This window comes from Dama dama, chromosome 5 (genome assembly GCF_033118175.1).
Source record: "Dama dama isolate Ldn47 chromosome 5, ASM3311817v1, whole genome shotgun sequence".
In the NCBI taxonomy this organism is placed as follows: Eukaryota; Metazoa; Chordata; class Mammalia; order Artiodactyla; family Cervidae; genus Dama; species Dama dama.
Window position 1 is genome coordinate 18,651,640 of NC_083685.1, and position 16,147 is coordinate 18,667,786.

General features: G+C 34.3%; 1 protein-coding gene across 1 annotated transcript in view; it reads right to left on the reverse strand.

Moving 5' to 3' along the window:
- Positions 1-1,063: 1,063 nt before the first annotated feature.
- Positions 1,064-16,147, reverse strand: part of IFT81 (intraflagellar transport 81) — a 90,842-nt gene continuing 75,758 nt past the window's right edge. Inside the window, exons 15-19 of the mRNA XM_061141944.1 lie at positions 10,194-10,280; positions 9,098-9,169; positions 8,927-9,012; positions 5,183-5,228; positions 1,064-1,812 (exon numbers count right to left, since the gene is read on the reverse strand). Coding sequence (XP_060997927.1) covers positions 1,630-1,812; positions 5,183-5,228; positions 8,927-9,012; positions 9,098-9,169; positions 10,194-10,280 — 474 coding nt within the window. The 3' untranslated portion in view covers positions 1,064-1,629. The remainder of the gene's footprint in view (positions 1,813-5,182; positions 5,229-8,926; positions 9,013-9,097; positions 9,170-10,193; positions 10,281-16,147) is intronic.

Genomic DNA, 16,147 nt, shown 5'->3' on the forward strand with positions numbered 1-16,147 from the left:
GAATTATAAGCATTCCTTGACGTATCTCTTGCTCACAATTTTAAAAATTAAGAGGACCAAAGATAACAAAGACTGAAAAAACTAGTCACTAGGCTTAATAATCTTACAAATTGACATTCCTCTGGGGAATAAAATGCTGTTTCTGGGAAGGGCATCTAGTCTTTTTCAACTATTTGCAAAGGAATTCATACTCTAAAAGGAACATCACTAACTACTGGCTTAAAAATAACAAGCCAGTAGCCAACTCTAAACAAATACAATGTTCAAAACCTGATTATTGAATTAGTAACGGTTTGTTTCCACACACTGAACACAGTCTTCACTCTTTTAGTACATGGTTGATCCAAGAGTTGATCTAAGGGCCAAGTGAGAATTCTGATAACTGATATTTGTCCAAAAAAGTAGCTAAAGTAAGCTGAGGACCAGATCCGAACTACTTAATAACACTGAAATACTTCTCTCTTTTTTTTTCTTACAATATGTTAAAAGAAGTTTCTTTCTATACTTTCCTGGTAAGTTCTTCCATACTCGGATGGATCTATTCTGGTGATAGCTCCTAGAAATGCAAGTAATTTCCATGCTAATGAGATTCTCTAATTATCAAGAAAGACAAAAAACGGGTAGGACACATTTGGGAACAGACACCCAAGGCCATTAATCAAGTTTGTATATTTTGCAAGGGTGGAAACAATTTTTTTCATCAAAATGTTTTTGCTTTGTTTTCTATAGGAAAGCTAAGAAGAAAGAACCCAAGAAGGATATGCTAACCATTTGAAATCTGAGTTTTCAAATCTAAAATAAAGAAAATTTAAAAAGTATATTGAAACTGAAATGAAGTAAAGGGTAGCATATGAATTTAGTGTCTTTAAGAAAAAATTGAAGACATCTTCAGATACCTTGTCCAGATGAAGCAGAGATTTGGAGGCACTTCGACAGTTTCTTATATTTGAAATAATAATGCCCAGAACCTACTGTGTTAGATTTTTGGTGAAAATAAGCAATAATCTCAAATTTAGTACAGTATTATAGGCGAATACTTACTTTAAAAAGATTTAAAATTTACACTAAATTTTAAATAGCCATGATATGTGCACCAAGTTTTATTTGCCTTTAAACAATACAAATAGAACAAATATGCCATTCAAAATATTAAATGTTCTTGAATTGTACAGAAGAAAAAGAAACTGAAGTGAAACTGTAGGAATTGCTGAACTTCAGATAAATGTATCTTCAAAACAAGAGATATTAGTTCCTAAAAGATTTCTCTAAAGTTAAAAAAAGATTAAGAAAAACAATAAGCCACTGGGTTATTATGTCCAAACAAAAACTTACATGTTTCTTAATGGACATGTGTTTACATTTAAAGACAGTAAACTCAGTCTCTTGTCTTATAAAACAGAAGACACCACTGATGTATAAACTAAGTGAAATAATAAAAGCCTCTTTTTCATATTAGACACTTTTAAAACCTAAATCTACCTTAGCATTATTTTCCATGAAAACTTAATAGGGAATAGGGAATGGCTAATCTGAAAGCAAAATGTTCAACAAATCACTTAAAAAAAGAAACACACCATGGGATTTTGCTTATAGCTAGCCAACTAAAGCCCCAGACAATGACACATGAGCTCAGAGTATCAGCCGGTCCTCTCCTCCCTCCTGAATTACCTGACCAATGAAAGTTTGGCTTTGTTGTTTCAGAAAGCACTGTTTCTTACATTCCATCAATTGTTCAAAATCATGCCACATTTTTGCTTGTTTCATATTTGGACCATGACTTTCTCGTACAGCTTTTTGTTTTTCCCGGAGTTTCTAGCATAAAAAAAAAAATCAAGAATAATTAAATATCATATAGGGATTTACTTCTACTGCTCTAATCAGAAGAATATGGTATGCTTTGTACATCTGATAAGTAATAGCTAAACCAGATAATATATGAAAGCTAAGATGATAAAAGTTAATTAAATTTATGACAGCTCTAAGACAACCTGAAGCTAAAAAGGACAGAAAAATAGAAAAGAAGGGGGAAATAAAGGAAATCAGGAAAGTGGAGCAGTATCATGGTATATAAAAAATGCATATTTTGGAAGTCAGAAGACTTGAGTCCCAACCCTGGCTTTGTCACTAGCCATAAGGAAGACAATTTCTCTGGACTGTAGTTTTTTCAACTGTCAATTAAGGTTAATAATAGGAGTAATTATAAAAGTATCTGCTTTATAATACTATTTTTCACATGATAATAGATATAGAAATAATTACAAGCTATCATGTGTTATATATGTTATTATTATTAAATATTACATTCTTTCCTGAATCAATATACCCTAAGGGTATGTTCTATGCCCAAATAAATCAAATTGTATGCAAATATTCTTCAAGGAAAAGGTCCAGTGATATTTTAAAAAGGCTCAGATCCTTATCAGAATTATTTTTGTTACTAATAGCCTACAAATATAGTTCCACCCTCCAATACTGTTCTACTTACTGACTAAAATTATAAACAGGAATAGGAACATTTTTCAGTAAACTGCGAACTGTTCTTTGGCTCTGTATTATGGCAAATCAAGGAAGAGTGACAAAGAAAAGATTGCACAAAGTCTGAGAGACAATGAGAGGAAAGAAAAGTAGGAAGGAAAGAAGAGAAAACAGAGATGACAGGACACACATAAGGAAGCACAGAGTAACAGAAATACACTCACTGACACAGAGTGTGAGAAATCACCAAGAAGGGCAGAAAAACAAGCAAAGACACAAACAGATTACACGGGAACATCCCCATCTTTTCCTCTTTTAGTATGCAGGGTTGATCTAACAGTTGATCTAAGGACACAAGTGAGAAGGCCGGTGGTCAGTACTTGCCCAAATAAGAGGCTAAACTAAACTGAGGCCAGATTCAAAATGCTTATTAAAGACTGCCCTTCCCACCTATGGCTAAGAAAAGCAAAGTTAATAGCAGACAGCAAAACAAAACAGAATGGAGAAAATATAATTTAAGTATAAACAGCAAATTTTTGACACAATGCCTGGCATGCAAATACATCTATTTAAGTCTATGTTACAAATAAAGTATCTTACAACAAATATTTTTATCCTCATAAACTAAAACAAAAGTAGTAAGTCAGATCAAGAGTTTTAAGAGTATTGAACATGATTTTAAGATTAAGGTACTACTTAACTGTAACTTTTCTTATATTGGAATAATTCCTTTTTCAAAAATCCTAACAACCTGTAAAAGCTATTTAAAGAACCAAAGACAGGATGCGGGCATTGTCTGTATCAGAAATATTAAATTTAATTTGCTTCATAACCACATGTGTTTAAAACCTTTAACTTTATGAATACAACTGACTTTAGTCTATAATTTATTTTTAATGTTACTGTCATGTACTACAGATTTATGGATAGTTGCAATGCACAAAAAATACTTGTCATAGATTTCATTGTTCTTAAAAGGAGGAGGTGGTACAGGAGGGGGAAAGTGACAACTTTGAGTATCATATTCCACCGCACTTGGTAAGGCAAAGTCTAGTATATGATAGCGTGAATTGTAGCACTATAGCTTGGTCTAATTTCAGAAACTCAGGCTGGCCTGAGGAGGTCTGTGGATGTCCAGTCTGCTGGTTTGGAAGACTTATGCTATTGTCAATTTGAAAGCCTAGGTATATTCTGTGTTTGCTTTGAAACTTTAGATCTATTCTAAGAGTGAGAGAATCAAGAAGCTTTGTTTCTTAAGTGATACAGCCAGACAATCAGGGCATGAGCTAATCAATGGCTCATTTTGCTCAAACATGCTTGATGTCAGACCACTGCTACTGCTTTCCTCTCAAATCTTGCAATATAATAAAACACTACACTAGGAGGGGAAAGAATAATCATATTTAGCCATTAAGTTTGGGTCTATGAAAGCATTCAAGATTTGGCAAATATTTCTCTATATACAACATCCATTCAGATACTAAACAAATGAAGTGGAGGAATATTTTCATATGAAAAAAGTACATTACTTCACTTAAGAAATATCTGGATGAAAGTCAATTATTGACAATCATACTAAATCCTAAAGCCCCCAAAATCTCTAGTTAAAATACTGTACAAATGTGTGTACAACTTGATTCAAATACATACATTTGAACATGAAAGTATCCAATAGCTAAACCGTACAATGTATTGACTGAAGCAAAGCCATATTGTTAATTTGTACTTTCAGAACAGAAAAGCCTATATGTATATTATGTATATAAAATCACTTCCAGGTTGCAGACTCAAGAATATTAGAACACTGAAATGAGACACTGACATATAATCAGTATTTTTTTTTTTCAAGTTTAAATTTAATGACTTTGGTATTAACTATACACATACTAGTAAGTGCTAAGACTTAAATTCTTCCGGTTCAGTTGTGACTCCAGAATAATCAGTATTTTAAAAGAAAAACTGCAGCTAACAATTCCTAACAAATGATAATACAAACTGGACACTCCTATTACAAAAACTAAGAGGAAACTTCAATTTTCAGTAGTGAAACTCAGTAAGAAACAGATAAAATGATGTATAGTGAAGCATGGTTAGCATTCACTATGTAACATGGTCTTAAAATCATTAAAGATTAGAATCAATTAGAGAAATCAGTTAGTCATTTACTTCCTGATGGTCAAGGCCCCTACCACCTCTTCCACTAGGAGTGTCTCAGAGAACTTGAAAAACAAAGCTCAATCATACACCCCTATTTTTAGTAGTCCTCATATAAGACTGGCAGGTAGGGAGTGAATATCTTAAGTAAAGTTTTTCGATTATTTTTAACTGAGTCAATGTTTGTAAAGAACTTAGACCAGGCCCTGGCTCATAGTAAGAGCTTTGTGTTTATTAAACAAAATAAATGAGTAAGTTTATACTTATCTTCTAAACAGAGATACCTGGGAATAATGTGAAACTTGTAGTTCATTCATTACACGTGGCATTTTGTTATGCATGAACTTTTTATTTAAAACTAGATTTCCCCCTTCCCCCCCAAATCTATGTGTCTTCACTTTTATAAAAATAAATTTCTAAGGAAGAGTCTTCATTTTTGAAAGGGAGTAAGAAAGTTCTAATTTCCCCTATAAACCTTAAAAAAACCTGACAATGACATAACCATGTCCTGTAAACCTGAATTATGTACACATTAAAAAACAAATATTCTTACCTTTCCAAGATTTTCCTGTTCAGCAATATTTTTGGTATATTGTTCCCTGGGGAGTCAATATAATGATATAGTTTACATTTAGTTCAATTGATTTGATCATACAACTAAATTATAAATCAACATATCTATCTAAATATATTAGATAATACAGTTTAGCGTACTAGAATCAGAATGAAACCCATTATCAAACACTCCCTTTTCTAATCTTTAGTCAGTTCATCTAATAAACAATAATATAAGTAAAAAAAAAAAAAGGCAAAATATCAGGTAAGAAATTAGGTACTATTTCCAGTTAATCTACACTTAAAAAAATAGCAATACATTTGCTTAAATTACCCTTTTTTGGAAAAGGCTTGCAGAAAAGAGAGAAGACACACATTAAAAAACAAAACAAAACAATAAATATTATCTAATCCTGCAATCCAACTTCTATGAAGCCTTCCTACAGAAAAACTCTTAAAACTTAATAAAAATAAAAGCAAAGACTACTCACTTCACCATTGCTTACAGTAGTAGAAATCTACAACCAACTAAATGTTGATAGATGGGGAAATGTTTAAATAAATTATGGTACATCCATTCAAAGGAATAATACAGAGTTGTGAAAAAGAGAATGAGGTAGATTTATAAATACTAAACTAGACAGACTTCTAGATAAATGAGGTATGGCAATGTAGACAACATTTAATTTTTGTGCACTATACTTGATAATGGTTACTTTTTGTTTTTATAAATATTTCTTTTGTAAGCTAAAAAATTATAAATTTTTAACATAAAAATATAAATAATATCATATGGTATTTTTAAACAAAAGTATAATTATATTTTAAGACAAAAAGTGAGATTTAAAGTGTTAAGGACAAAGACTGAAGAACGAGGACAACAGAACCAATGATAAGAAGAGAAACTTTAGACCTCAAATTTGTATGGAAAAAGACTATATTTCTGTGAAAAGCTACACAGCAGTACTTAAGAAGAAATTACATAACACAAAATTGGGAATCTAAGAAATCATAAACCACAAAGACAAACTCTAACAGGTTAAGTGAAGAAAGATTTGCATTTGTGTAAAAAAGGGAGGTTAATGCCTTTAGAACAGAAAGAATGGCAATCAGAAGTACCCGAAGTACTTACAGAGATGAAGTGAAGGTAGAATTTGTGCACAAGAATAACAGCAAAAGGGAACAGACCCAGTCTGGATGAACCTTCATTTTGCCCATAAAATTTATGAGACACTAAGTTAATGTTATTTGCCTTTCTAGCTCTCCAATGAAAAACAGCTCAGAGGATATAAATGACATGTTACTCAGAATAATGTATGGTTATAATTAAGAGAACTTTAAATAATTCATTTATTACCCCAGGTCTGAAGAATGTCCAAATTGTTTTAGGATTTCCATTTCTATTTTATCAAGAAATCAGTAGGTGCATGCTCATAACACTAACATGTAATTTTATTCAATTGATTTATTCAAGTAGTAATTACAGATCACCTGTTCTATACCAAGCATGCCCTGGAATTTCAAGAAGAAAACAGGGACAAACAGGGTCCTCACTCTTCAGGAACTCATACTATATCATTCCAAAATACTGCTGCAAACATTACGTTGAACTTGAGCTCCTGTGGCATATATTGTTCTCTTTATTTTATAGATGAAAAAGTGATTTATCCAAGGTCACAAAACTAGGAACTGGAAAAATCACGTTAGAAACAAAATTTTATTGAGTCCCTTTCTAGTACTTTGATACATAACATGCTGCCTCTTTAAATAAAATTACATTTTACAGGTGATCTTTCAAAAACAAGCTAATTTCTTAGACCTTTGGCCTTACCAGAAAGTACCATAAAAATAGAAAATGAAATGACATAAAAAATATTGTCTATATTAGTAATAAATATTAAATATGTATCAGTGAGTTTAGAGTATAACTCCGTTTTATTCCTAAATATTCTTACCATGTACTTCTCTAGTCAGGGTGCAATATTTTTCTATTGGAAAACTGAGGAATGGTAAAGATTTACAATGATTTTTAAAATAATGGAGACTTCCTTGGAAGTCCAGTGGTTAAGACTTCTCACTCCCAACGCAGGGGCACTGGTTCCATCCCTAGTTGGGAAACTAAGATCCCACATGGTGCACTGTGTGGCCAAAAAATAAATAAATAAAAACGATGAAGAGGAATATCTATCTAGAAAACAGATCAGAAAACCAATAGCTCAGGAGCAATGTTTCCTTCTTTACTAATTCTATTGATAACTTTGGAAGAAAACAAACAATTTCTAAAACTTTTACTTTTCAAGAACAAAATTAACTTCTTACATTAGTCAACATTAGTGAACATTGACTATATAGATTTAATGAGCAAAATTTACATGCAATAAAAGAATTTGAATAAATACATTCAGTATGTTTAATATGCTAGAGTATTACAAATAAAATCCTATTTATAGGATATTTTCAGCCTGGCTTGCATTATATTAAAAAATTTAGACTCTGTAAAACATTCTATTTCTTAGATTCCTCTTTATAATATCAATGTACTGTTGTTGTTCAGTTGCTAAGACATGTCGGACTCTTTGTGACCCCATGCATTGCAGCATGCCAGGTTTTCCCATCTTTCACTATCTCCTTCAGTTTGCTCAAACTCATGTCTATTGAATCATAAGTATCAATGTATAAGCTACTAAAAATCTCAACTTCAACCTTGAATAAATGTGAATTCTACACTTCAGTTGAGTTCTTATTGAATGGTAAAAGCAAAACATTTGAATTGTGATGAAGGGCCAAAGAAAGTTTATCTTGTTCACTACTGCATTTTTTTCAAAGCTAGCAATTCAACTATAAACGTATTTTTAAGGCAGCATTTATTATGTTATAGTATGCTAGGATTACAAAAAGAAAAAATCACCATATAAGGACTAGTAGTATTTATACATTCTTTGTTTCAAAGGCTGGCACTCTGCAATCACAGAATTTCTAGCTGAAGTGCAGCTGCTCACAATGAGCTCAGAATGAGCTGCAACAATGAGCACACCAATGATCAGAGTCCAGGCCATGTGGGACTTTAAAAATAGACTAAATTGAGTGCTTATAAAAAAGCAACTATGAAATTATATGTAATCCTACATGCATACATACTCAGTTGTGTCTGACTCTTTGTGACCCCATGGACTATAGCCTTCCAGGTTCCTCTGTTCATGGAATTTTCCAGGTAAGAACACTGGAGTGGGTTGTCATTTCCTACTCCAAGGGATTTTCCCAACCCAGGGATCCAACCTGAGTCTCTTGTGTCCCCTGCATTAGCAGGCGGATTGTTTACCACTGCGCCACCTGGGAAGCCCATATCTATCCCTGAGGAGGGAGTAATGGGGATTAAGTGGCTTAATGGCTATAAGAGTTTCTGTTTCAGGTGATGAAAATGTTTTGGTAATATATAGTGGTGATGGTTGCATAATATTTTGAATGTAATGAATACAACTGATTATACACTTAAAAATGGTTAAAATGGCAAATTTTATGTTATATGTCTTTTGCCACAATAAAAAGTAAGGAAGCAAACAAGAAAAATTATATGTATTCTTACTTAGTCAGGAGGGCTGGAGTACCCAGAGGATGTTCAACAAGATTTAATTCTAAATAATATCTTTACTATTTGCTTATTTAGGTACTCTGTATAATTCCATCTTATCTTCTATAGATGAAAAATTAAGTAACTCAATATAAAAACAACAAAATTACTTGCCTAATTGCTTTTCTTTTTTCTTGTTGATCAGAGGAGACATATGCCTTCATTTCATCAGTAGCACGACGAAGTTGTACTTCTAGGTTCTAAGTGGAAAGACTATGTTTTAGGTTAAGTCCTTGATACAGAAAAATCTCAGAAAAGTTTCTGATCCAATTTTCTTTGTCTTACCTTAATCATACAATTTGTATAATGGTATCTACTTTCTTCTTGAAGACACTCCTCACGGAGCCCTCTGACTTCCTAAAACGTAATTTTAAGTGGGCAATATTTTTGAAAGAATAATTAGATACAGAAAGGATAACCAAATGCACAACAAAAGAAATACTATCAGAGTATTTCCTCTTCTGTGCCAAAACTTTATTGTATCAGGCTAGGTTGCAATCTTTTCTAGATACCATGCATATCACTCTACAACCTATAAGTTCAATTATTTATTAAGTAACTACTGTGTGCCCACCTCTGTGTTAGGTGCTGGGGACAGAGAAGTGAACAAGACAGGTCCCTGCTCTCATGCAAGTAGAGGAGACAGATATAAACAAGGAAATGTGTAATGAAGGCAGTTTCAGATAGGGTAAGTGCTATGAAGAAAATTCTGCAGTACAATGTGATAGGGGTATTGAGTGGGCGAAGTTAGACAGGTGATTAGAGAAGACCTCTAGGAGGTAGTAACATTTAGGCTGAGACCTAAAATGGTGAAAGAAAAGGAGAGAGAAAGGCAAAGAGCTGGCAGTAGAGTATCCCAGAGAGAGAAGAATATATGAAAATCTGCCCCTGAGGAGAAAACAGGCTTGGCCTGTTTGAAGTACAAGAAGAAAGCTAGTATATCTGGGGTCTGTGGGTGAGGAGGAGAGCATGTGGATATGAAGTTCATGGAGCAGGTAGGGTCTTGAAAACCAAAGTTTTGAAGTTAGATTTTAAGTGCAACAGGAAGCCGTTAGAAGGTGGTTTAAGTGTTGTACCGGTTTCTTTGGCTGCTCTATGGAGAATAAACCTTAGAAAGGCCAGTGTAGAAGGGGAGAGGAGGTTGTAGTTACTGTGGTAGTCAAGGAAAGACATGATGGGGCCTTGACTCTGGCAGTAGGGGTGCAGATGGAGAATTTAGGGTGTGTACATCAAGTTTGAAGAAATAAAAATCTCTGCAGCTTGGTAGACAGACTCAAGGCATGAGGATAAAGATCTGGGAATCTTTTGACATTGGCGTAGTGAAAACATGCATACAAAGTCAGTTTCTGCTAGGTTGTTAAAATAAGAACTATCCTCTTACCTGCTCTAATTTGGACCGATTGCTTTCAAGGCCTGCGGCACAGCTATCATACTGGGATTTCTTTTCATCACACTCTTGGGTTAATTCCTAGTATGAAAAGGGTGATTGATTGAATAAGTAAAAAAACAAAGGCCTAAAAGGTGACTCTGCAACAATACATGCCCTTGTCAGTCTTGTAACTTAACTCTAAGCTTCTTGGCATACTAACGAGTTATTTATACAACAACCAGATATTTGAGCATTATGACAGATGAAGGTGCTGATAAAAAGAATAGCTGCCGTGTATTGAGCTGTGTGCCAGGCTCTCTGTTAGAAGCTGGGTATACAAGAGTGAGCAAGAGTCAAAAATCCTTCCTCTCAAGTAATGCTCAGACAAGTAAACAGGCTGAGTGCTACAAGAGACAAATGCAAGATGTTACAGGAGCACATGCGACTCTCATTGGACTTAACCCAGGCTTGGGGATCAGTAGGGACAACTTCCTGGAGAAACTGATATCTAAGCTGAGGTACAAAGGATTAGTAAGAATAGTCAGAAGGGACAGACAAGGAGGAGAATGTTCAGAAAAAAGGAACACTATGTATGAAGCCTTGGAAGATTAGAGAGAAGAAGGACAATTTAGGATGTGTAAGTAATTTATTATACTGGAGCACGTCTGGGAAGTGTGAGAAGAAGGGGCTGAAGACTTTGGCAGAGGCCTGATCAGAACTTTGTAAACCATGTTAAGGGTGTTTGAGCTTTACCCTTGACAATAACTAAATCTCACAACAACCACTTAAGGTATATACTAATATTCCCACATTGTGCTTAGAGAAAGTTCACAGAGGATAAGTATCTTGCAAAAGATTATATGGCTGGAAAGAGGTGTTCGAATTTGAACTCAGGCTGTTTGAGTAGTTTCACACTTTTTTCTAACGTAATATTTTGAAGCAGATAATCTGAAAATTTGCTATCAACACCTAGAAATGCTAAAAGTATCAACAAATGCTTGACAAGGTAGGGTAAGCACCCTTTCAAATTGAGAGCTAACTGAACTCTCAAAGAAGTAAAACGAATTACCAGAGTTAGAAACAAAGGATAACAGCCTGTGGATACCCCTGGTGAAGGGAATTGGGAGTCAATCTTGATAACAGAATGATTAGAATGGCTAGGCAGGGCAAAAGACCTTGCGATCTGTGAGTAAAGGGTTAACACCAGGCCAGCCTGGGAATGCCCTTGGTTTTACATAGCACAGTTTCCTTGGGAACAAGAGAGTTAACATTACTGGGTAATGTTGTGTGGTGCTTCCATTGCTGGATGGGACTGCATCTGGGTTGGGGTGACTAGCGAAGTACAAAAGATTGGTGGGAAAAAGATGCCATGGTTTTTATGTATCAAAGTGACCTACAGACATCTGAGGCTCTTGTGGTTGACAGTCACATACACCCCAAATAGGAGAAGGGGCAATAGAGGCTATGTACTTGGGTAGCTGCTGGGCCTGTAAATGAGATGGAGATACTATAGTAGACGAAGGACTTTTTTTGTCTCTGAGTCTGATGGACAAACCGATCAGTAAATGTAGCTATGTTGCTCCATCCTGGGTGCCAGAATTCAAGAGACAAAAGCCTACTAAAGATAAGCTCACAATCCAAAACTATAAATATGCAGGGAATAATCACTCCATTATGAGTGAGAATTAGAAGATATAAAACAGCAGGAGTATACCTCCTCTAGCAGAAGAATTGGAGAAGGCAATGGCACCCTACTCCAGTACTCTTGCCTGGAAAATCCATGGACGGAGGAGCCTAGTAGGCTGCGGTCCATGGGGTCGCTAAGACTCGGACAGGCCTGAGCGACTTCACTTTCACTTTTCACTTTCATGCACTGGAGAAGGAAATGGCAACCCACTCCAGTGTTCTTGCCTGGAGAATCCCAGGGATGGGGGAGCCTGGGGGGCTGCCGTCTATGGGGTCGCACAGAGTTGGACACGACTGAAGCAACTTAGCAGCAGCAGCAGCAGCAGCAGAATACTAGAAATAAATCTATTAAATAAGTATACTTAATACTTTATTAAAGGAGGAACTGAAAACAAAAGACTGAAAAAGGTACAGTGAGTAAAAAAACAGACAAAAATGAAAAAGAAGTCACTGAAATTAAAAACTAAGTAGGCGACACAAATATAAGATTAGTTCAGGAGATAAAAGAATGAATTAGAAAACAGAGCTGAAGAAATTATCGAAAATTCATCACAAAGAGACAAAGAGATGAAAATATGAAAATGAGGTTAAACAACAGTGAACAGAATAAATACAACTAACATATATCTAACAGAATTGCTGAAGAACAGACTAGAAAGACCAGGGGAGAGAATATTTGAAGACATGTAGAATATGTCCAGAATTAATGAGAGACAAAAAGCATGAATTCTAGCTGAGCAAATAACACTAAATCTAAACTTAGATCATGTCAGTGAAATGGGACAACACCAAAGACAAAGATAAAAATAGTAAAACTATCTATAGGTTCAAGGGAATCCCTATCAAAATACCAATGGTACTTTTCACAGAACTAGAACAAATAATTATAAAACTTGTATGGAAACACAAAAGACCCTGAGTAGCCAAAGCAATCTTCAGAAAGTAGAAGACAGCTGGAGGCACAACATGCCCTGACCTCAGACTATACTACAAAACTACAGTAATCAAAACAGTGTGATGTCAGCAACGAGAAGAGACACACAGATCGATGGAACAGGAAAAAAACCCAGAAATAAACCCACACACTTATGGTCAACTAATCTATGACAAAGGAAACAAGAATATACAATTGAGAAAAGACAGTCTCTTCAATAAGTGGTGCTGGGAAAACTGGACAACTACATGTAAAAGAATGAAATTAGAACATTTTCTCACACCATGTATAAAAATAAACTCAAAATGGATTAAAGACCTAAATGTAAGAAATCATAAAACTTAGAGAACGTAGGTAGAACACTTTCTGACATGAATAAATCATAGCAATATTTTTTGGATCTGTCTCCTAAAACAGTTAAAAAATAAAAGGCCTGAAGAGTCAGCTTTTTTCCAAAGACATACAGATGGTCAACAGGCACATGAAAAGATGCTCATCATCATTAACCATCAGAGAAATACAAATCAAAACCACAATGAGGTATCACCTTACATCTGTCAGAATGACTATCACCAAAAAAGACCACAAATAATTTGTTATTCATGAGAATGTGGAGAAAAGGGAACCCTTGTAGAGATTTGGTAAGAATGTAAATTGATGCAGCTACCATGGAAAATAGTGTGGAGGTTCCTCAAAAACCTAAAAACAGAACCACCATATGATCCAGCAACTCCATTTCTGAGTATATATCCAAAGAAAACAAAAACATTAATTTGAAAAGATATATGCATGCCAATGTTCACAGCAGTATTATTTACAATAGCCAAGATATGCAAGCAACCAAAATGTCCATCAAGAGATGGATGCAAAAAGAAGATGTGAGATACACACACACACTATGGAATGCTACTCAGTCATTAAAAAGAAAGAAATTTTGCCATTTACAACAACATGGATGAACCTGGAAGGTATTATGCTTAGTGAAATAAGTCAAAAAGAGAAAGACAAACACTATATGATATTACTTATATGTGGAGTCTAAAACAAACTAGTGAATATAACAACAAAAATTAAAACCAATTATAGGGAAGACATTATCTAAAAAGAAATGAGAATTAAATCAATAGCATATCCTTTAACACGACAAGAGAAAAGAGAAAGCAATGAAAATAGTTTTTTTCTGACCAAGTGACTATTGAAGAGGAAAAACAAAGATGGTTTACTTTTGGCAATGATTCTTTATTGAGAGAACTACTAAAAGAAAACAAAACAAGGAAATTTCATTTCAGGAAGAAGGAAACTGAATCCAGAAGTAAGGAATAAAGTACATGAGGCAATGGTAAGAATTGCTAAATATATGGATAAATCTAAATAGGAAATGACTGTATGAAGTAGTAATTATAACAGTAATGACCACCATGACAATCACTTTTAGAGTCGAAGAAATAAAGTGGAAATTAAATACCAGAGGATAAGAACACATGTGTAAGGCAAGAGAGGGTATGAAATCATTCTGAGGCCCTTGTATTGTTCAGGAGATTAACAATTGTTCAGCTGATTAACTTTAGGCAAGAAAAATGTGCTAAAAATATAAGAGTAAACAATATCAGAACAGGAGTAGAAAAGGAAATGAAGAGACAAAAGAAGATAAAGAAAACAGGATTGGTACAATGGAAAGTAGAAAAAGAAAAAGAAACATAGGAAAAGCACAGTCAATAGGACGTGCAAAACAGAAATAAATTCCAATGTATTAATAATAAGAGAAAATATAAATGGGACTAAACTCACTAATTAAAAGACAAGCTCTCAAACTGGATGTAAGAAATTATATCTACACAAAATCCAACTATATGATATTTAAGAGACTTATATAGGACAAAAATAAGGATGCAGACAGCTGAAAGTAAAGAAAGACATACCAAGCAATACTAAACATAAGAAAGCTGGCACACTTATATTAATAGCAAACAAAATAAGACCCTTAGACAAAAAAGCACTGCAAGGAATAAAGAGTCATAAAATAATGATAAAATGAATAATTTACCAAGAAGTGTTCTTTTTTTTTTTAAGCCAGAAATCTTTTTCTAAATTGTGGTAAAATACACATAATCTAAAACTTAACTATTTTAACTATTTTTAAGGCTGCAGTTCAGAAGTATTAAAACATTCACATTATCGTACAAGCAATCTCAACTCTTTTTATCTTGCAAAACTTAACCTCTACACCCATTACACCAAAAGTCCCCATTCATCAGGAATTTTTGAATAGCACATTCAAGAACCTTGATCTGATAAACACATGGAGAACCCAGTACTCAACAACTGGAAAATATATTCTTTTTCAGATCAAGTCATTAAAAAAATTATGTTTCAATGCTGTTCTCTCGAAACATCCCACCCTCGCCTTCTCCCACAGAATCCAAAAGTCTGTTCTGTACATCTGTGTCTCTTTTTCTGTTTTGCATATAGGGTTATCATTACCATCTTTCTAAATTCCATATATACGTGTTAGTATACTGTAATGGTCTTTATCTTTCTGGCTTACTTCACTCTGTATAATGGGCTCCAGTTTCATCCATCTCATTAGAACTGATTCAAATGAATTCTTTTTAATGGCTGAGTAATATTCAATGTATGACAAAAACCGCTACAATAGTGTAAAGTAATTAGCCTCCAACTAATAAAAATAAATGAAAAAACAAAACAAAAATTATGTTGGCCTCAGCTCTCTCCATGGTCACCCTTAACTCCTGAAGACTGTGGAGCTACTCTTTAAAAATCCTCAAGGAAAGAAAGCATGATGTAATGATTTTTATGCCCAATCAAGCAGTGATTGAAATATTTAAGGCAACAAACTCTAGAAACGTAAGAACTCATCAGGGAATATTGTTCTTCTAAGCTTTGAGGACTCTACTAGAAAACAAATGAGAGACAATAAAAAGTAGGAAAATGGGTAGGGAGAGGATTAGTAATGAGCACTGAGTCTAACAAGTACAGGTATAATACTAAAGACAAAAGGGAGAACTAGTAGAACAGAAAGTAAATGTTATAGGCTCTGAGAATGTAGACACGATACATAAAATCTGCAGGGAGGGGAAGGGAAAAAGAAAGTGGAAGGTAGAATGAGTAAGCTGGTTTCCTCAGTAAGCAGTTTTTCATTGCTGGGAATGGTAGGGGAACGGCAACAGATATAATTTAAAGCTGATGAATCAAGTCATAGTATAAGCATATTACATGTATAAAGGCAAATAGTAAGAAAGACAAATGACCAAAATGAGGTGCTAAAGGAGAGGGAAGAAGAAGTTAGAGGAAAAATATCAATTTCATCACTACTCATAGTGGGAAC